General features: G+C 45.5%; 1 protein-coding gene across 2 annotated transcripts in view; it reads left to right on the top strand.

Moving 5' to 3' along the window:
- The window catches only part of SMYD3 (SET and MYND domain containing 3), a 711,719-nt gene that overhangs the window by 603,055 nt on the left and 87,411 nt on the right, over positions 1-21,253 (top strand). For both annotated transcript variants that reach the window (XM_036829018.1, XM_036829026.1), the window contains one exon: positions 2,398-2,572. In XM_036829018.1, coding sequence (XP_036684913.1) covers positions 2,398-2,572 — 175 coding nt within the window. The remainder of the gene's footprint in view (positions 1-2,397; positions 2,573-21,253) is intronic.

Here is a 21,253-nt window from a genome sequence, read left to right as displayed (position 1 = left end):
TCACACTCGGAGGTCATGGCACAGTAAAAGGAGGAGGAAGGCACTGATATTTGTGCAGTATGATCTTGTGCAAGACACTAAATGTTCTCCCACTGTGTCCCAGGTACACAATTCTGCCTGGCTCAGGAGAGAACACGTGAAGCGTTTTTAAAAACTTTACATACAGTATCTTATTTAATTCTTACAGCAACATTAGGCATTTTTATTTCTGGCCTACTTCAAAGCACACGTGACGCCCTCAGAACCTCAAATCTGACCAATGACAGAACTAGCTTAGATTTTATTTTTTTTATTTTTTTTAATTTTTTTAACATCTTTATTGGAGTATAATTGCTTTACAATGGTATGTTAGTTTCTGCTTTATAACAAAGTGAATCAGTTATACATATATATATGTTCCCATATCTCTTCCCTCTTGCGTCTCCCTCCCACCCTCCCTATCCCACCCCTCTAAGTGGTCACAAACCACTGAGCTGATCTCCCTGTGCTATGCGGTTGCTTCCCACTAGCTATCTATTTTACGTTTGGTAGTGTATATATGTCCATGCCACTCTCTCACTTTGTCACAGCTTACCTTTCCCCCTCCCCATATCCTCAAGTCCATTCTCTAGTAGGTCTGTGTCTTTATTCCTGTCTTACCCCTAGGTTCTTCATGACCTTTTTTTTTTTTCTTAGATTCCATATATATGTGTTAGCATACTGTATTTGTTTTTCTCTTTCTGACTTACTTCACTCTGTATGACAGACTCTAACTCCATCCACCTCACTACAAATAACTCCCATTTCGTTTCTTTTTATGGCTGAGTAATATTCCATTGTATATATGTGCCACATCTTCTTTATCCATTCATCTGTCGATGGACACTTAGGTTGCTTCCAAGTCCTGGCTATTGTAAATAGAGCTGCAATGAACATTGTGGTACATGACTCTTTTTGAATTATGGTTTGCTCAGGGTATATGCCCAGTAGTGGGATTGCTGGATCATATGGTAGTTCTATTTTTAGTTTTCTAAGGAACCTCCATACTGTTCTCCATAGTGGCTGTAACAATTTACATTCCCACCAACAGTGCAAGAGGGTTCCCTTTTCTCCACACCCTCTCCAGCATTTATTGTTTCTAGATTTTTTGATCATGGCCATTCTGACCGGTGTGAGATGATACCTCATTGTAGTTTTGATTTGCATTTCTCTAATGACTAGTGATGTTGAGCATCCTTTCATGTGTTTGTTGGCAATCTGTATATCTTAAATCCAGCTTCTTCTGCGGTCAAACGCTGTGCCATTTCTGTAAATCTGCAAACCTTGCACCCTGTGGAATTCCAGCCTATGGCAGCAGATGAAGTCGGAGCTACACAGGTTGCAGGTGAGGGAGGAGCGGGAGCTGGGCAGTCCCAGCCTAGCGTCCTCCTTGGCCTCGGCCGTGCCTAACACAGCATCAAAGAGAAGAAACTGTGTCAGGTCCCTGGGGCCTGCCTTCTCTCTCACCTGCAGCTGTGCTTCTGAGGGAGTTCACCTGCAGGACTCGAGGTGTGCTGCATACACCACGTCCTCAGTCGTCTGACTGCCTCCTCAGTTTTAAAAAGTGAGGTCACACTGGGCTCCATGAGAGTAAGTTATGGACTCACGGTTAATCGGAAAGTCACAGTGGCTCTGAAGTGAAGATTGGGTCTTCTCCCCACCCTTTTTAAAGCATCCTTTCCCCCTGCCTGCAATTTATGTACATAAGCCACATGTTCTTAATATTTATCTTTTACTTTGGGGGTTTAAAATAAGAATACCTTTATTTGGTTAAGTATAGACTTGAATCACTTTTGTTTTATAATCAAAAACCTTAAATTTGAGATCCAGTGGAAATGGATTTCTTTAAGTTGTTTCCCCTAGTGTGTGCCTGGGGTTGTGTTTTTGGTTTCTTATATGCCCAAGGTTCAAATGACACGGAAGCAAAAATGAGGTCCTCCTTTTTTAAAAGGAGTCTCTCTAAAGCTTCTTTAATTTCAGATCGTTTTTGAAACAGAAGCTAACAGAGTAAATAATTTTAAACTGAACTAACTTACTCTTTAGCTCATTTAATAAACAGCTGCATTTATTTCATGGCTAGGTTTAAAGAGAATACATGTAGGAATAGGAAGGAAGAATGGTTCTCTGGAAATCTAATCCCTCAAAGCACAGGCTTGGTTGGAAGATGGTTTGTTGATGTAAACAGAATTTCCTTCTCTGAGACACCACTTACATGTTTTTGTTTCTCAAGTGTGTTTTCAGGCAGCTCTCATCTGTGCAAAATAATGGGCGCTTCCTTCCCTCCTGTGCCTGGGAGCTCTTCAGCCTTTTCGAGAATCTCATTTTACTTTTGTTTTTTCTTGATGAAGACAATGAATCCTTAACTAAGGTTAATAACAGAGTGGGAACAGGTTCTGGCCATGTGCCAGGCGATCCTAAGCAGCAACGCTGAGCGGCTTCCCGATATCAACATCTACCAGCTGAAGGTGCTCGACTGTGCCATGGACGCCTGCATCAACCTCGGGCTGCTGGAGGAGGCATTGTTCTACGGCATTCGGACCATGGAGCCGTACAGGTGAGTCCGGGGAGGGGCTAAAGTAAGGGCTACGGTGTCTTTACTTGGGGCAGAGTCTCGAGAGAGCCTGACATCATCCTGATCGCTGCTGCTTTGTAAGAATGTTCCATCTGCTTCTCAGTCAGTGTGTAAAACCACACCTTGGTTCATTGATGCGTTCATTCCTCATTTGTGAAGTTCCTTCCGTGTGTCAGGCACTGTGGGTGTGCAGGGACTGATGAGATGCGGTCTGCACGTGGAGCTAGTGCTTGTAATAAGGTGCAGCGCTCGCCATGGCAGAGGCAAGTACAGAGTTTGGGGGAGCAGAGAGGGGCTCGGCACAGACGTAGCCTGGGGGCTGCGGCCTGTGGCCTTAGCCCTGCCGATCTAGGTGAGGACACCGGTGTGGGACCCTCCACCTGGCTGACAGCAGTACTGGTTTCTTCCATTTCTCAGGGCTTTATGGTTCCTGGGGTGCCTTCACTTGAACCATTTGACCTCATAATCACCTTATGACCCAAGCAGGAGAGCAGGGAGACAGCGCTGCTCAAACATGTCATTGAGTCAGGGGAAGGAACTACTGGTAATGAATTGTTTCTTGACCGGCCTCAGCTCCTCCAGACCAGTGCTTGTTTTGCCCCTAGAGGTTCTGGTAACTCAGGGGAGCTTTCGGAGGGAGCGCAGTGTTGAAGTGTAGTGCTGAGAATTTGGTGCTGGTGGGTGTGGGACCCTGGTTTGCAGTGGGCTAAGAACATACGTTTGGAAGATGAGATAGATCAGTCCAGAAGAAAGGGCACAGAGACGCATATACCATCATCTGAGGTTGCAATAGCCGCCTCCAGCACAGAACAAGGTCACTCACTGCGGGGAAGGTGCCCTGAAAGCATCTGGGACCTGGGGAGGCTGGGGGAGGCCCCTGCGGACGAGGGGCACCATTCCAGGCAGATACTGAGTTTCCCAGCTCTGAAGACCATGCAGACACGATGTCAGCCCTAAGGGGCTGAGGAAAGGGAGGATCCAGGTCTAGACCTATGCAACATGGCAACAGGCAGGGGAGTGGCCCTCAGGGAAGGAGGGGAGGGAGGCAGAGCCCAGGGCGCCATCTGTCCCCACTTGAGGAAGAGCTTCAGAAGACACCAGGGCTGGGAAGTTACCAGGATCAACACGATAAGAACAGAAGCAAGTCCAGGGTCTGGGATGTCAGTCCGGGCAAAGGGAGGAAGCCGGAAATGATACATTTGGTCAGGAAGCCAGGAGCACGGTGCAGACAGAGAATAGCCTAGAGATGGCATAGACCCACCAGCCAGGTGCATGGCAGAGGTCCATAGGCCAGCCACGGCACCAGGGTGACCCTGAGGGTGTTTTTCAGAACTTCTCTAGGTGGTTTCTCCCAGTGCCTTGTGGTTGAACAGCTTCGGAATCCAGACTGTGAGTCAGCTTTAATCAAACTTATAAGAGATTGCCTTGAGGGCTGGGACTGTAGACTTTCCCATGAGCGTGAAATGTCTGTTAGGTATGATGAATCTTGTGGGTTCTCAGAAAATATGAATTGAATACAAAGAGATAAGGCTTCGTTCGTTCTCTGTGTTGCAATGAGAGGCAGGTTGGGGACAGTTGGCGTTACCCCTCTGAACTCAGGGCTCGGGCTCAGGACGCCAAACCACAGGCTGCCCGGTGAGCGGATGGAATCCGGCCAGGAGACAAAGACGGAAAATCCTCTTTCCTCCAGACCCCCTCAGCGGCCGCTCGCCCCGCTGCCGTCTGGGGCTGGAAGTGCGCTGAGCCCGCCGCCCAGGCACAGGAATATATGTTGGTCCCCCAGCTTCATTAAGAAAGCCGCATGCCTTTGAGGGAGCTCATTCTCCATGTACTTTTGAATCCTCTTTTCTCCATAGCCCCCAAGGCTTCTCTGAAGGACTTTCTTACCCCCTTAATTAACTGGCAGTTTCACTGACTTAAACTTGAATCAAACAAAGAGGCCTTTCTTGTAAGTGAGGCCAAGTCCATGGAATGTACTCCATGTTGTTTGGAATACTTTTGGTTCTGTTTCCCTGGTGTTGGGCAGGTCATGATCTCTCTGTAAATTTACCCTCTGTTCTTACGCTGGGTGACACATTTCCAAGCTTCCCTCCGTTTCTCCTCCCTGGAGCTTATTAAGGAGTTGCTCTGTGGTGTTCTGTATTTCAAGAAATCAAATCTGCAATGATCCACTTCAAACGAGTGAGATCTGAACTGTTTGCTTTCAAAGTTGCAGCAGAGGAAAGGGCTATCAGTAATCCAGACCAACAGAGCTAAGAGAAATGAGAGGGGTGGATGCCGACAGACTTGGCCTTTTTTCCCTTTAGCTCAGGCAAAAGTGAAAATAAAGAACTAACGGGCCAGATGCCCTGCAAGCCCTTTAACAGTCTTAGAGCGTGAGGTAGGAATCCCGAGGTGGGCAGTGGTTTACACCCCGCAGGTGTGCACGAGGGAACTCACGCTGTGGGCGTCCCCCATCTACACGGTCTCCCGGCAAATGCTCCGGGTGGGCTTGTTGTCCACCTGTAGCCAAGGACACGGGCAGTTAGGCACGCGTTACTGAGAGGTGACTGGATTGCCATCTGCCGTAACAGTTTTACAGTGTTAATATACTGTTTTCAACAACTAGATTGAGGTCAAGACTCTAGTGATGATTTTGTCACTGCTGACCTTGGCTAAATCTTAACTGCTGACCTTAGAGGGGAAGGTGTCCATTATTCCATTTTTATCCAAATCACCGCGTTGCCCTCAGCTCCCTTCTTGTCACTCCATCATTTATTTTTACTCAATAGAAGTTCCTTTTATGCTGCAACATAAAATATTAAGTTCTTTATGTTTCATAAAGCAATTTGGAATTAATTCACATACAACAAAATGTGTAATCTTTAGTATTAGCTCATAATACTTCTCCTGAGAGTATCTATGTGTGTATCTGTGATTATATATGCAGTCATCTGTCTGTTAGCACTACCAACATTAAGTAAAGGTATTTCCCAAATTTTACTTAAAAATACAAGTCAGTCAAACCTCAGCTGTAAGACGAATTAGGTTCCAAAAGTTAGTTTGCCAGTTGGTAGTTTAGAACTTGGAAAGCATTTTCTTACTGAAGAAGGTGTGACAGATCACGCTGAGGTCCCCTGGACTAGCCCGTCAAAGTCTGCTCGGCATGATCAATGTAGGCCATAAGTTTTTTTTTAAAAAAAAGGAGAAAGAAATACAAAAACAAAACTGAACATAGTTTTGAAAACTAAGATTTAAATTATGTTGAATACAAATTAAAGTTGATTTTCTTGAGGAACCAGAGGCTGATACGGAGGTACTTAAGGCTTCGAGGAGGACTTTCAATATATTCACACGTTCTGTTAATTTTTTTCTAACATCTTTATTGGAGTATACTTGCTTTACAATGGTGTGTTAGTTTCTGCTTTATAACAAAGTGAATCAGCTATACGTATACGTATATCCACATACCTCCTCCCTCTTGCTTCTCCCTCCCACCCTCCCTATCCCACCCCTCTAGGTGGTCACAAACCACCAAGCTGATCTCCCTGTGCTATGCGGCTGCTTCCCACTAGCTGTCTGTTTTATGTTTGGTAGTGCATATATGTCCATGCCACTCTCTCCCTTCATCCCAGCTTACCCTTCCCCCTCCCCGTGACCTCAAGTCCATTTCAATATATTCACACGTTCTGTTAATTTTTGTTGTAAGAATAATACATACTCCTAGGAAAGGACATTTTCAAAATGACGGAAAGGTAAAAATCATCCTCATCTTTCACACTCGTGTCCCACTCCCTAAAGATAGCCATGGTAAGTTTCTTTCTGAACTTTTCCATGTGTGAGGCACTCGTCTGAATATATTCCAAAGCCCCACTTTTCCCTCCTTTCCTCACTTTCTGTCTTCTTCTTGTCTTTCTTGGGGAGAGACTTGGTCCCAATCCTGATCTATTAAATATGCCTACTGGCGCGGTGGGTGGGTAAGGAAAGGTGACAAGGAGAAAAGGGATGGAGAAGCCAAGAATTCTCCTTAGTGGGAGAGAGAAGGAAAAAATAGGGTCGCTCTCTGTCTCATGTTCCATAACTTGCTTTTTTCACTTTACTACAAAGTGTGGACATCTGTGCAGATCGACTCCTGCATGTCTACCTCATTCTTTTTAACAGATACCTAGTATATCATCTCATGAATGTACCGTAATTTGTCCATCAGTCCCTCTGGTCTCCATGTATGTTTACCATGTCAAACAATACTATGATTAATGGCCACGTACTTGCATCCTTTTGTTCTGATGTGACTGAAGCCATAGGGTGAATCCATATGATAAATTCCTAAATGCTAACTTGCTGCATCAAAAGTTATGTACATTTTCACTGTAGATAACTGTTACCAAATTGTGTCCCCCATCCACCAAAATGTTCCTCTTTTCTCAAAAGAATTAAGAATGGATAGCATGATATTGATTATATCTGATTTAAATTCATTTCATAATATATAAGGGCCTTTTCCTGATCAAAGTCTGTTCTTACAGAGTGAGGTTTGCTTGTATTGATTTACTTATCCAAAAATAGTGCTGGGAATGACATTTTGTAAGTTACCTGGAAAGAAGCAGAAGAACAGGAATGACGATGGGTCTTACGCGTGAGTGCGCAAGGGGTATGAAGTCCTTCTCAAGGGGAAGAAATCGTGAAAGAGTAAGATTTTATCTCATCGTTTTCTGTGCTTTGTTGTCAGAAAAAAAAATGGTGGGAAGAATGGCAGTAAAATGCAGCTGGTGGTTTGTGTACATGACGTAGTTACAAGTAAGTGTTTGTAACTCAGAGATTGCCAGTTATCACATAGCAGCCGTATCCGTTTTGATTTTGCCAGTAATTTTTTGACTTTTCCCTCAGAAGCTTTAGCAGATAAGTTGATGAAATGTAAGGTTTCATCATAGCAGTACCTTCTACGACTGTTTTCAAGCTGGCTTTTCTTCTGAAGACGTTTACAATTGGTCTTCTGTGGGTCTCTGTCTAGTCCAAGAGCCAGCAGAGCATGTGGGTGCACGTTACCCGGGGCGCAGTCACTCACTCACTCGGCACTTACCTGGGCCTGCTCTACTGTTGCCTCATCTCTCCGTGTCACAGACCTTGTTAGGCTGCTCCAGGAGAATGCTTGTGTCCGTATACCTGTCAGTGAAGCTCATTCCTAGAGGGCAGGGTCTTGGCTGGGGGTATCAGCTGTAGGACATTTCCTCAGCCAGACTCACAGAGGAGGACCCCAGAGGTAAAGCAGAGCTGGGTCTCCAGCCAGGAGGGGACCTGAGAATCGGAGCTTCACCTAGCGTTCTGTTCACGCACCTTGTTTGCAATCTGTCTTCCATGGTGAGGTTTACAGAATTATTTCACCCAGTGAATGAACAGATGTTTTATTCTCTGCTTACTGATGTGGACAGTAATCCCTTAGCCACTTAATCATTTTTTTTCCACACTGTAATTTTCAATTAAAGTATCTTTGGTGGCCAAACCCCTATATGAGAGTTTGAGCTCTGTGTGCATGTTTGTGTAAAATACCGAGTTACCTGATACCTCTAATCGGGGCCTCTCTTTCTTTGCTGCCAGTTCTGTGAGGTTATTTCTTAGTCACGGCCCCTTGTCTTGACCCTGGGGCAGTGACCACCCGCCTGGCAGTTGGGGTAGGGGCCCATCGAGGCCCAAGCACTCTTAATTTAACCTGTTTAATATCAGCCCCTTCGTTTAATTCCAAAGGGCGCTTTTAATTCAGAATCTAGAAATACAACAAAAGGAAAAAGAAGGCGAAGGAGAGAAAAGAGGAAGAGGAAGGAGGCGAGAACAGTGCAGATGATGAGATGCCGCAGTTCAGGTGCACGTGTGTTTATTAAACTACTGACTTGAGCTCATTCCTAGTTACTCGCGTTTCCAGGTCCAGATAACCTGGAGCTAGTGTGAGGCTTTTGGTAGGAGAATAAAGAAGAGCAGGATGAGTGATTTCTCTGACTGCACTTTACTTGGGGCAGCAGAGAAATGAAAACATCTTGCCTTCAGTGGTCCACTCCTCTAAAAACACCCTAACTTCCCTTTCGCTCTAACCATCTTGCTGGAGATGCCACCTGTGTGTTTGGGTAAAGACATTTATTGACCAGTGTGCTGGGTGGTTCCAGCCCTGACCCCACTAGTTGCGAGAGAATGACCCAGCTTTGTGGCTTTAGTTCCGAAAAAGAAATAAAGGGTAGTCTGTGCATGGAACTGGCATGAGGCTCTGACCCTCCAGCCCCTCTGAAAGAGGGGAGGGGCGGCCACGAGCCCACCCATTCTCCTGGATGCCGCAGCTCCTCTGCCCATTGCCACCACCCCAGGCCTCTGGCCCTTGAACAAGAGCTGCAGATTCTGACAGACCTCCCGGTGACAGCAGACAGGCCTAGGTGACAGCTTCACAGACCAAGCCTTAATCCAACCTGGGTCTTCCCACCTGACTTAAGGGCGGCACAGATGACTGGGCGCTGCTGGTATATGTACAACCCCTGCTGGGGAGGGGAAGGTGACCCACACGTTGCCCCCAACATGCTGTGCACAGCAGGACACGTGTGAAACCCATGCTTCCTGCTGTCTCCTGGCCACACAGCTCTGTATGTTTGTCTTTCCTGGCTACCGGAGGGCCACCACCTGACCATCGTTCAGAGACCCCACCTTCTGCTTTATCTTGGGTCATAGTGTTGAAATCCTCTGCTGAACTTTATTCCGCCCACTCCCCCTGTGCTAGGATTGCTAGATCAGCACATTGCCCAGAGCCACATTCCTCCTCTCAGACAAGAAAATCCCACAGCCGCGGGCCAGCGTCATCCATCCCCACACTTACCTCGACTCTAGACACCCCAGGCTAGGTCGGGGCACAGGACATACTTCTTGTCTGTTGCATTTGTCTGATTCCCGGTAAACAGCCTCCCTGGGGAGCAAGATGAAAGCCACGCTCCACCCTGGGATTAGGTACCTGCACAGGAAAGCATTTCATCTTCTGTGTTCACCCATGTATATTCTCTGAGAAATGGTCTCCTATCCTCCTATTTAAGAAAGCATTTCCAGAATAAAAACATTTCCTATTGCGTTTCACTTTTTTTTTTTTTTAAACTTTCACAAGCCATCACTGAGTACTTTGACTTTCCTGACAGAAAATCTTCAGTGTCTTATTACAATAGATTGTACCCTAAGCGGCAGGATATCAAATCCTAGGGAATCTTTTGGGATGCATTAAATTTCTCCTGTTGAATCAATCTCTTGCTTGGCTGACCCTGAAGCTACACAGCTGCTCTCTCTTTTCCTTTTTCTCAGCTCTTGGAAGAGAAAGTAGAGAAAAAAATATCCCATTTTCCCCTGTAGGGAGCCAACAGAAAATCAGGCAGGCCTGAGAAATGGGGAATGATGGACATAACTTTGAAAGGCTCAAAAAGAATCGATTAAAACCAACTTCAATTTCATGTAAATACATGTTTTGTAATTAAAAAAAATTTTTTTGGTCACATGCTATTTGTGTATTTTGAGTGAAGTCCATACTGGGTTTTCAGAACTTCTCCAAGGATAGATGAATGGACCTTCAATTAAATTGCACAAGTAAAGCTGATTTATCAAGCCTCATGCTTTTGATCACTTATAGAGAATGGTGGTAGCACTTGTAAGGAACAGTAAGAGGTCCTTCAAAGAAATGAAAGGTGGGGAATAAATGGCCCCGAAAATGATAGGTCCCAGTTTTTGAGAGAGCCAAGTTATTTTGAGCTCGAAAAAATGTCCTTCGGCCCAGATTGCACAAAGCTCTTGAGCTCATGAGAGCACACTGGCTGGAAAAAATGTGCAATATGTTCAAGGGAAGTGGCCCCACCAGGGACTAGGAAACTGGAGTGCAAGAGGGCAGCGGGCTGCGGCCTTGCCCAGGGCAGAGGGCGGGGCCCTGGGAGCAGCGAGGGGAGTGGAGACAGCGCTCACTCTGCAAAGAATGCAAGGCTGCTGGAAATGGCTCTTCCCGCACAAAGAACACCAATCACACTATCACGCTGCCCTTCAGAATTAAAGAGGAACAAATCTGCTCTCACTTGTAATGGGGACTATCACCGTAATATCCTCCCAAAGTGAGATAAATCGGGTTCAGCCACTGCAGAAGCATCTGTCCGCTATTTTAGCGTCATCTTTTGAGAGGAATGGGTGAAAGGACTGTCAGAGCTCTCCTCTACCTTTCAGCCTTCCTCAACTGAAAAGTAATTGCTATTATTTATTAAGAGCCTCCTGTGGGCCAGGCAGCTCGCTTGTCCTTCTAATCTTCCCAGCACAGTGAGGAGGGAGTTAGCCTGTCCTGTCCTCCATGGGAGGGGACTGAGGATGAGAAGTATGTGGCAGAGTTTGGGGTTCAAACCTTAGGCTTATTTATTTTATTTTGGTTGTAATTTACCAAAAGAGCAGTTGAGTCAGCTTGAACCCAGGTTTGCTCGGTTATAAAGGTCTGAATTGTTACTGCACTACGGCGGGCTGAGTGGTCTTTCCAGCTACCCCCTGCCTTCCTACTACATGGATCTGTCAAGATTCTTTTTGTTACAGGTGACAGAAACCCAACTCAGACGGCCTGAGCATGAAAGGGGGTTCGCCGCCCATGTAACTGCACAGCCAGGGACAGAATTGGTGTGACAGGATTCAGGGGTACAGTCTCTCTTCCTCTCAGCCCTTCCCTCCTCCTCTCCCTGGATCTGTTTCTCTCTGCTCTGCTCATTCCTCTATGTTGTCTTCATTCTTTACCACCCAGGTGGTCTCCCCACAATGTGGTAGAGAAGGTGGCCTCCAGCAGCCTCCGGTTCACATTCTCCTAGTTCTGTGACAAAAGAAAAGGTTCTGTTTCCTCTAGCTCCAATTTTTTGTTTTAATTTTTTGAATTTTTAAGTTTTTGGCCACACCATGCAGAATGTGGGATCTTAGTTCCCCGACCAGGGATGAAACCTGAGTCCCCCCCTGCAGTGCAAGTGTGGAGTCTTAACCACTGGACTCCCAGGGAAGTTCCTGTAGCTCCAAATTTTAAAATATGTGTTTTGGATGGACTTCTTTGGCCTCTTTGGGTCTCATGCCCACCGCTGCCTGGACTAAGGGAGATGACATGCTGGCAGCCCTACCAGTAACAGGGTGTGGAATGGATGGAAGGTATTCAAAAGATGGAGAGTAGGTGGATGATGGACAAAGCAGAAGGATGTTGTCCACTGTACTAGTCTACTCAGTCTAGTAAAAATTCTGGAAAGAAAAAAATTCACAGGTGGTAAAGAGAGTCCAAAGGCTGATAAGTAAAAAGCTATGACATGGGAGAGAAAGCAAAAGCAGCATTGTACCATTAGAGTTATGCATTAGGAATGAAGTTCTGCAAGAACAGATTCCTAGAATTTTAAAGGGGGCAGCAGTATTCACTTGGACCAGGACACAAGCTAAGCTGCTTGAGAAGAAGTCTGTCCGCTGTAAGAGGAAAGGATGGGTCGGGAGGCCGGTGAGGCCCTACCTGAGGCAGAAAAGTTGTGTAAGAAAGTGTGCCTGATGGCAGCGTGTGATACATCTTGTGAAGGTTTTTCAGTCCCAGTGTGCATTACCTATTTCAGGCTGTAGGCACTAAGGAACATAGCCAGAAGACTGCATTTGTTTTGGAAGTGCTGCAGGTAGAGTGCACCTTGATTTCAGCAAGGTATTTGATAATGTCTTCTGGTACATTTCCTATAGATGGAAAAATTGGGCTAGTAAGGTTTGTTTATGCCTTTTAAATAGCTGTTTCTGAACTGTAGCCGTTAACAGATTTGATAGTCTCCTTTTGGGAAATATGTAATGGCACGTGCCTCAAAGCTCCACTTTTTTGGTTCTGAGTCAACATTTTTATTAAAGACTTAATGAGATGAATACATAGATGTTATGTATATCAAATTTGCAAGGGATGCAAAGCTGAGAAGAATAACTAATACTTTGGGGGAATAAACCAAACTTCAAAATTATCTCCTTAATTAAGAAACGTTTGGCCGATATCAACAAGATGAACTTAAACAGGGATACATGGAAAAGTCTGCATTTGTGATTAAAAATTCAGTAACAGGCTGGAGAATTTTTCTAGTGTTTTGTAGTGGATTATGTTTGGATGTCCCACTAGCATTAATTCCTCCATTCTCTTTCTTAGTAGAACCTCAAATATCCTAGCCATGTAGTTTGTATGTGATTGATTGACCACAGGGGCAGTGCGTGATTAGCTTAAGCTAGAGAATCATATTTGCCTGGTCACCTGACTCAAGCCAGACCAGTTAGAGCCAATGATGGTCTATTCTTAGACTTCTATTCTCAATATTAAGAAAGTAAACTGCCCATTCCTATGGCTCATGATAGAGGAAGCATATGGCCACAAGAGATGCAGGCTGTTAGGTCTCTTGGGACCACAAAGAGTGAGAATGGAGATGAAACTCAGGAAGCAGAGGCAAGGAATGGAGACAGATCCTGGTCCCATTGTTCAAGAATTGCCTGAAACCAAATTCAGCCCTGTAGTATTGAGTTACACAACACTTAGGCTGATAAATTTCATTTTTTATCAACCTGTTTGAATTGGATTTCTTGGTTCATACCACATAAAGACTCCTAGCTAATATATATGGGGGGTTGCAGGAGACTAGTGCAGTGCAGTCACCAAGAAAGATAATGCAATCTTATGTTGCATGATTGTAAGTAATTGTAAGAGACTGGATACACGCATCCATTGCACTGTGTCTAGAGAGTTCCTAGCTAAGAGTGACCGAAATGAGAAGAATCTTGTAGCAACATCATGTGAGAAATGGCCGATGAGAAATGGAGATGTTTTACCACAAGATGCAAAGACTTTGAGAAGGAAAAGGAGACCTGTTATATAAGTTTTCAAATCTTTAAAGGGCTGTAGTGTAGGACAGGGGTAGTCTCTTCCTCATGACCAGAGGGGGAGGAACTAGGACATATGACTTGGAATTAGAGGAAGGCACATTTCATGCCAGGCTATTAGGAAGAGCAGTTTAGGGAATTCCACAGTGGTCCAGTGGTTAGGACTCTGAGCTTCCACTGCAGTGGGCATGGGTTTGATCCCTTATATCTCATTTTAAAAATAAAAAGCAACAGGCTTCTGCCTCACCCCTCCCCACTTTCAAGGCTGCTTCTTAAGAGCAACTCTTTAAAAACATTTCCGTTTTCAGCGCATCTGATAGTTATTTTTATACCTCTGAATAATAGTTTTTTGATTTATGTTTCTTGTGTATCAACTAAATAGTCTACTCCTAACTATGAAAAAATAAAGCTCTAGCTTGTACTATCCTCTCTCCTTCCTCTTCCTTTCCATTAAAAAATTATAAAGGTTATTTAATTCTTTTAATGGCTAACTGTGAAACTTCAGACAACATACTAAAATCTCTATTTCTCATTCTGTCAACTTTAGGCAATGTCCCTTGATTTCCCACTATGTTAGATGGAGATTTAGTACTCTTGTTCTTAATGGAGAATTAGAATATAAAATTCTCAGTTCAAAATCACTTTCAATGGCTATTTTAAAAGCCTGCTACCCTGTCTTCTAAGATCTATCATTTCTGATTCTACTTGGATTTGGGTTTCTTTGTTGATCACCATTTCATCTTTCTGTAAGTTTTTAGGCTCTGCTCTTCTCCTTGATATTCTGAAAGTTCACATTGATATATCTAGGCCTGGGTATTTTTTCATTTATGCTAGATCCTTTCATTTTAAAGGCTCCTGTCTTCCTTTATCTCTGGGAAATTTTTTCTTTATTTTTTCCTTTTTAATTCCATTTCCTCTATTCTCTCTGTTCTTTTGTCCTGAAAGTCCTGGTAGTCAGATGTTAACCTTCCATTTCCAGTGTCTTGGGCCTTTTGCTTTATGTTCTGAGAGTTATCCTTGACTTAATCTTCCAGACCTTTATTGGAATTTTTATATCTCAGGAAATTTTGTTTATAAATTTATAAGAACTCGTTCTTGAAAATTTTCTTTTTCATAGCTCCCGATTCTTATTTTTTTGAACTCAACATCTTCTCGAATCTAAGGGTAATTGGTCTTTTAAAATATTCTCTCCCATTTTCTGAATAATCTCAGTTTCTTCAAGTTTTTTTTCTTCAGTTTATTTTTTCTGGTCTTTTTCTGTGTTCTAAACTTTTCTTGAATGGTTCTCCATTCATAGTTTTTTACAACTTTATTGAGATGTAATTCACATACCATGTAGCTTACCCATTTGAAGTTTACAATTCAGTGGCTTTTAGTATATTCACAGAGTTTTGCATCTAATACTACCATCAATTTTAGAACATTTTCACTGTCTCCCTCTAAGGAAACCCTACGCTCCTTAGTTCTCTGTCCCGTAATCTCACTCACCCCCACTGCCCCCCTGACCTTGGCAACCACTGTCCATTCACGTTTGGAAATATGGGGTTAGAAGGGTTGGCTTGTTGCTCTGGGGGTTTTAAAATGGCAGTCGGTAAGAAGACAATGGTTGGGAAGGAGGAGAAGGCAGAGGTTGAGATTGAGTAGAACCCAAGTCCCAGAAAGCTGGGTGTAGGAATCAGGACCTTGGAGAGCCCTGAGAGGGGCTAGTGTTGCAGGTAAGCAGTCAGACCTTCTGTATTCAAGAGCTTCACTTCTGTATTCAGGATTCAGAGGACATCCTGCCACAGATGATGATGCAGTGCCTCTGGACTCCGGGTTCCATAAGGGGAGGGGGGGAACATGTCTGTCTTCTTCGTAGCTCTGTCTCCTACACTTGGCATACTATTTAGCACACAGTACACATTATTTATTTGTAGAAGAATTCAGTGTCATTTGTTTATATAATGCCTTACAATTTGCAAGGCACTTTTGTATCCTCATCTCTTATCTCTACTGAGATAGGCAGGTATGCAAAAGTGGACTTACCGTGGAGCTAATGAGACTGAAATTGTAGGATCCTCCACTTGCATGAGTCCCTTCTAAAACCCTGTTCTCAATCCTGTATTTGTTAACTTTGCATTCTTTTCCTTAAAGTAGGCCTACAAAATTATGTTTTGTAGTGTCAGGCATGAGAAAACCTGAACCTAGATCTGCCTCTCTAGGTAACAGCAGAAGTGATTAGCCCCAGTTTATAGCTATAAAGCTGTGGCTGAGAGAGCTGGCTACCTCGCCCAAGGTCCCACATCTGGTAAGTGGCAGAGCATTTCATACTTGAATGATGTCTCCCACTACTTCTCGCCCCCCATCCCACCCCCCCAAGAGGTACAGCTTCTGATTGGTGCCTGTTCCCAGGACACCAGTCATAGGGAACCGTACAGACCTGAGCGTTCTGCAAATACCTGTCAGCAAGGGTTGGGCCCAGGGCAGCTGGTGAGGACTGTACATGGGAGGTGTCCGTTGCCCCCCAGCTCACAGGCTGTCTCTCTATCCAACAGGAACCAAGCAAGGAAAGCCATGCATCCTCCCCCGCCTCCACCTACATGTTTAAGTTTTAGTTATGAAGTACCTTTGAAAGTATTTTCTCTGAACAAAGAGAAACACCGAATTCTCCTTTCCACTTCTGTTTCTGAATAAGACTTTTAATCCCGTGTTGTTTCACGGTCTTAAAATAAAATGTAAGATCTAATGAAAAGTCAGAGATCATATTTTCAACTGCCAACTAATTCGGTGATTCTCCCAGGTGGGAATCAGTGTCTGCTCTGCAGAGGTGAATCATGCATTCCATCGTGTTGTGCCGCTGACTTTCTTCTTTGAAAATTAACTTACCCTCCATGCTTTTCAACTTTTCACTGAAGTATATACTTCATGCTTGCCTTTCCCCAGACACAAGTGTATGTGTTTTGAGTAGAAATCTAAGCTGGCGGTGCCTGGAGGAGATGGTCTCAGTCTGTTGGAGGATTGAACTGAATTCCCCGGAGACAGAGAAGAAATCTCCCAGTGTCTCAGGTCTGAGTCTCTCTCTGATGGCCTGCCAGCCTCCAGGCTAATAATGTGAGACTTGGCTCTTGGGGGGAGTTTCATTCTCTCTAGAACTTCCTTATTCTTAAGTTATTGATCCAGTAGCAAGTTACGGGGACCAAACTCCCATGGGTAATACCATGGTGTGATCAGAAAGGCGAAGGTTATAGAGACTTTCTTCCTTCGGTGCTTCTTCCCTCGTGTCCACACCCTCACCCCCAACCCTTAATAGGCCTGAGAATCACCTCGACTTGGTGCTGACTAGTGCTCGTAATAGCATTAAAATAATTTCTTCCCAGTTGGCAAGCAGTCACTGCCCCAGACCCTCTGTGCAGCTACACAGGCTCCTGTCCTGAAACTATCCCATCATCCAGGAACCAAAAAGGGGGGTGCACTACACTCCTTCTGGGACCTGCTCCATCACTAAGGCTGGCATCGTTCCGATTGGTTAGGGACTGCGCCATGTTGCAGGTTATTAAATATTTTGAAAAATCACCCCAGCTCCTGACAAAGTCTGATCACTTGGGATGGGGGTCGAATTGGGTAATAGGCTCCTATTTGACGCCCCAGTTCCTTGGCAAATCAGAGACAAAGTTGCCCCTTCAAAGGTTGATTCTCAGGGCTTCTCTCAAGGCACACCTTTCTTTTGGCTTTGCTCTGTCAAGGTTTCCTTAACACTGGTGACAGTAAAAACACAAAATGAGGCACTGGAGTCACCCGTGGGTCCAAGTTGGAGCATCCTTGCGAGCACCGTAGCGGCGCCCCAGCTGCGAATGAGTGAGTGTGCGCTGAGCTCCACTGCCTTATAAGAGCATGTGTGCGAACGGAAGAATGTACGCCGCCAGCAAGGCCAGCTTTCATCTGTCAGCAGCTGAAAACATTTAGGCCAGTCCGCCGACTGGAAGTGTGCACCACTGCGAGGTGCTCAGCAGCAGATGGAACGCGTAAAGCCCACCGACTCAGAGCGTTAGCACCTTCGGTGGCCTTTGGACGAGCCTGGAATTAACCTGCATCAACACATAAACATCGCTCTCAAGATGTCCTGCGAGAAAAGATCACTCCTCGGGGCCGGCCCCTGAACGCTGCAGGGTGTGCGTCCAAGGCCGGGCAGCAGGGGGAAAGTGCAGGGGCCGAGGTAAGGGAGCAGCGGGGATTCAGGTCCAGCCTTGTCGAAAGCCAGCCTCACTCAGCTCAGCTCAGCGTAAGCCAGGCCATCTTGGACTGAGTCACGGCTTTGGCTTTATCCCGTCTCACCTCTTAGGTCTCCGGCGTCTGTTTATATGTAACCCACATGGTGTCATCCTTGTCCCCTGGCCACAGCAGTATTTAAACTAACCAAATTGGCCAGAATTGGGTTTTGACAAAAGGTATTTTCCCAGTAGCTTTAGAGACCCTTGTGAGGGTCACACCCTGCGGGGTGGCTAATATTTGGCAGGAGCCGGGGGCTTCTGGTCTGGCCCGAAGGAGCCTGACCGCATGGGCTCAGGTGTTGTGCTACAAAGGCACCTCCTAGATGCCGTGTAGAGGACCAAACCAGTGAAAACAGGGAGACATCCCTGCCTAACAAGAAGCCACCTACATCCGCAGTCCTGGAGAGAGAAGAACAGAAAGGATGAAGAACCGAGGTCTGTCACTTCCCCCGAAGGTTAATTCAGGAATTAGTTTCATTGATCCTGGTGCTGGGCGCATCTGTGCAGCAAACTTAGTCTGTGGCATCCCCACCTTCGTATCTGATGCCATTCCTCTCGTACCCCTTCCCCTCTCCCCCACTGGTGGCTCCTGTAGCCCCTAAGGGGCCAGGGCCTCGCTGCTGTCTCCCTATAGCCCTCTCCTTCTAAACCCACCCTCAGATCCTTCTGCCCTGCTGGCGTCTCTTGACTGGCAAGCTATGAGCTGGCTTTCCCAAGGACACCTGTATTTAGCAGAAATCAAAGCCTTAAGCTAATTGTTGATCACAGTCTAGTCACCAGGCACCATCCAGAGCAACGATCCCTGGACCACCTTGGACCTTGAAATCTATGCACGTTAATCTACCCACTTGTGCTTAAAACCCGCCTCGCTCAGAGCAGACTGGGTATGACTACAAGGGTAATACAAGTCTTAGCTGCCCTTTTGATTCCTGCCTGTGAGCAGTATAAATGCTAACAAAATGTGGGCAGAGAGAGAACAGGAGAAGGAGGGAGAAAGAGCCTTCGATAATGTCGAGGGAGAGCGAGACGCCTTAGCTCTGGGTAATAGCGGGTTGTTCCGCTGAACTTGCTTCAGGGCACTGGTGCCTGTCCTGATCATGCTGCACAGTCCAGAGACTGCTTTAAATGGCGTCCTGCCTCTCTGGATTGTCTCTGAGACCTTCTCAAAGCTGGGGCATTGGAGTATCCAGCTTATGCAGAATTGAGGCCATACCATATACGTCAACCATGAGATAATCCCCAGTGAAAAGGAAGCTTGCAGTGCAAGGAAATTCCGTGCTTGCTACTCACCTTCTCTGTGCCAGGCACTGGCTAAAGCGGTTTAGACCAGTTACCTCATTTGATCCTTAGAGTATCACTGTCGATAGGATATCCTTACCGTCGTCCTTGTGTTCTTATCCCCATTTTACTGATGAGAAAACTGAAACTCAGAGAAGTTAAGAAACTTGCCTCAGGAGACAGGATTTAAATCATGGACCATTCAACTCCAAGTCTCGTATCTTTTCTACCATACCATTCTTCTTTTTACAAAAGATGACAGATTTTTAAAAATAAAGTGAATAGCTGCCCTTGTTGATCTCTAAGCTCACCTTGTCATATAGCTGAAAAGGTTCCCATTCCCATAATGTGGGATTTTCCCCCAGAGACTCCCTGTATGAGTTGTTCATTTGATGGATGGCCCTCTACACCTGTTTCTGCATGTACACATGCTGGTAAATACTACTGTCATTTAGTAGGAAAAATATAACCCCGTGTCCTAAAAGTCCTCGTCAGTAGCCGAGACAGAGCCTGACATTAGATCCCCCTCTTTGGTCTCCCGCTTGTGGGCTGAACCGTCATTACTCAGGACGTTGCTGTGATCTTCTGAAAGGGAAGATTGCTCCATCGGGGCTACTCAAAACTGTGAAATGAGGTTGGCTATCGTAATTTGCTTCCTCAATTTTCAGCCTAGTAGCCTGCCGGTACAGTGTTCTTCAGAAGATGTTAAAGATCCTGTATCAGAGAACAGGAGTGCATTCTATTAAGGTTGCGTATGAGTCCTGGCAGTTAAAGCACAGAGAGGTTCATGGGGGGCTGGGCTGCAGGGCAGGGCTTAGCTGCAGCCCGCCGGCCTTCACGGTGGAGCAGCGAGTGGTTCTGATAACGATTCTCGCAGGGGTCAGCCTTTGAGTGCTCGGCCGCCCATCTAGATGGTTTTTACTCCCCAGCATGGTGACAGGGGTCAGCCACTCCCAGAGGACTGTCAGCATGACCTTCCACAGCTCACAGAAGTGCAAGCACAGCCTTCCTGGGGTGAGTGAGAGGTCAAAGAAATCCATTTAAACGCATCAGAAATGTGACTGAGGATGGCAGAGGCTCTGAAGAGCATTTCTTTACGAGGAAACTTGGTCACATCAGGCAGGTGGCACTAGAGGCAGATTCCGGTCCAGAGCCCAGGTGGCTGGACCCGGTCCACTGCCTTCCCCTCTATTCTCATTTCCCCAAGAGTATTCGTAGGTTTAGGTGGAGAAAGGCCTCTTAAGTGAAAAAAAGGACTCAGTGATCAAATTAATTCGAGAAGCAGTGGGTTAAACAAGGTACTGCAGGACATCCCAGAGCCTCTACGGTACACTTCATCCTAAAATAAAGAGCACATCTTTCTACATTCTCGTGTCTAAACTTGGAGTAAATCTTAGAATCAGTGTCAGAAGCAGGGTGAGGCAAGTGAACTGTGCAGGGTGCAAGGTTTAAGGAGGCGCTCATTCTCAGGGTCCTGCAGGTAAGACCCAGGAGTGCGTGTGCCCAGAGCCTCCCTCTCCTCCCGGCCCAGGTCAGAACAACCTGCCTGGCACCCAGCAGGGGGTGCAGATGTGCTGAGGCCGCCCCGCCTGCACAGAATGTCGGGACTTACTCTTCCCAGAGACCTGTTCATCTCATGGCCCCTCGAGTGAGTTCTTAAAATAGCGCACCAAGGTTAAATTTTAACTTAGATCCTTTCACTGACTCTTAAAATGCCTTTTAAAAGATTGTTATATAAAAAAGAAAGAACGAAAGAAAGGCTATTACTTGCAGTGGAAAAAGCCAAGCAAACAACACCTTAACCAAGTAGATGAGCGTCATCAGTGATCCCATGTGCCTATCATGCCCCCTCTGATACTGTTTACAAAAACCCATAAGCCCCATGTAGTCATGAGAAAAACCCAGATCCGGGTACATTGTACAGAATACTTGGCCAATGCTCTTTAAGACTGTCTAGGAAAGATTGAGAAACTGCTACAGACCAGAAGAGACTGGGGAGACATGACAACTGACTGCACTGTTGTCCCTGAATTGGATTCCAGAACAGAGAGGGGACATTGGCGGAAGCACTAGTAAAATCCAAATAAAGTCTGGAACTTAATTAACAGTAGTATGCCAACATAGCTTTCTTAGTTATGACAAATGTTCCTTGGTAATGTAAGATCTTAACAACAGGCAAAACTGGAGAAGGGTTTATGGGAACTCTGTACTATCTTTGCAACTTTTCTATAAATCTAAAATTATCCCCAAACAAAATGTGTTTTTA

The sequence above is a fragment of the Balaenoptera musculus genome, chromosome 1 (assembly GCF_009873245.2).
Source record: "Balaenoptera musculus isolate JJ_BM4_2016_0621 chromosome 1, mBalMus1.pri.v3, whole genome shotgun sequence".
NCBI lineage: Eukaryota > Metazoa > Chordata > Mammalia > Artiodactyla > Balaenopteridae > Balaenoptera > Balaenoptera musculus.
Note: the sequence above shows the minus strand (reverse complement) of the source record. Positions and strands in the feature narration are given on the sequence as shown.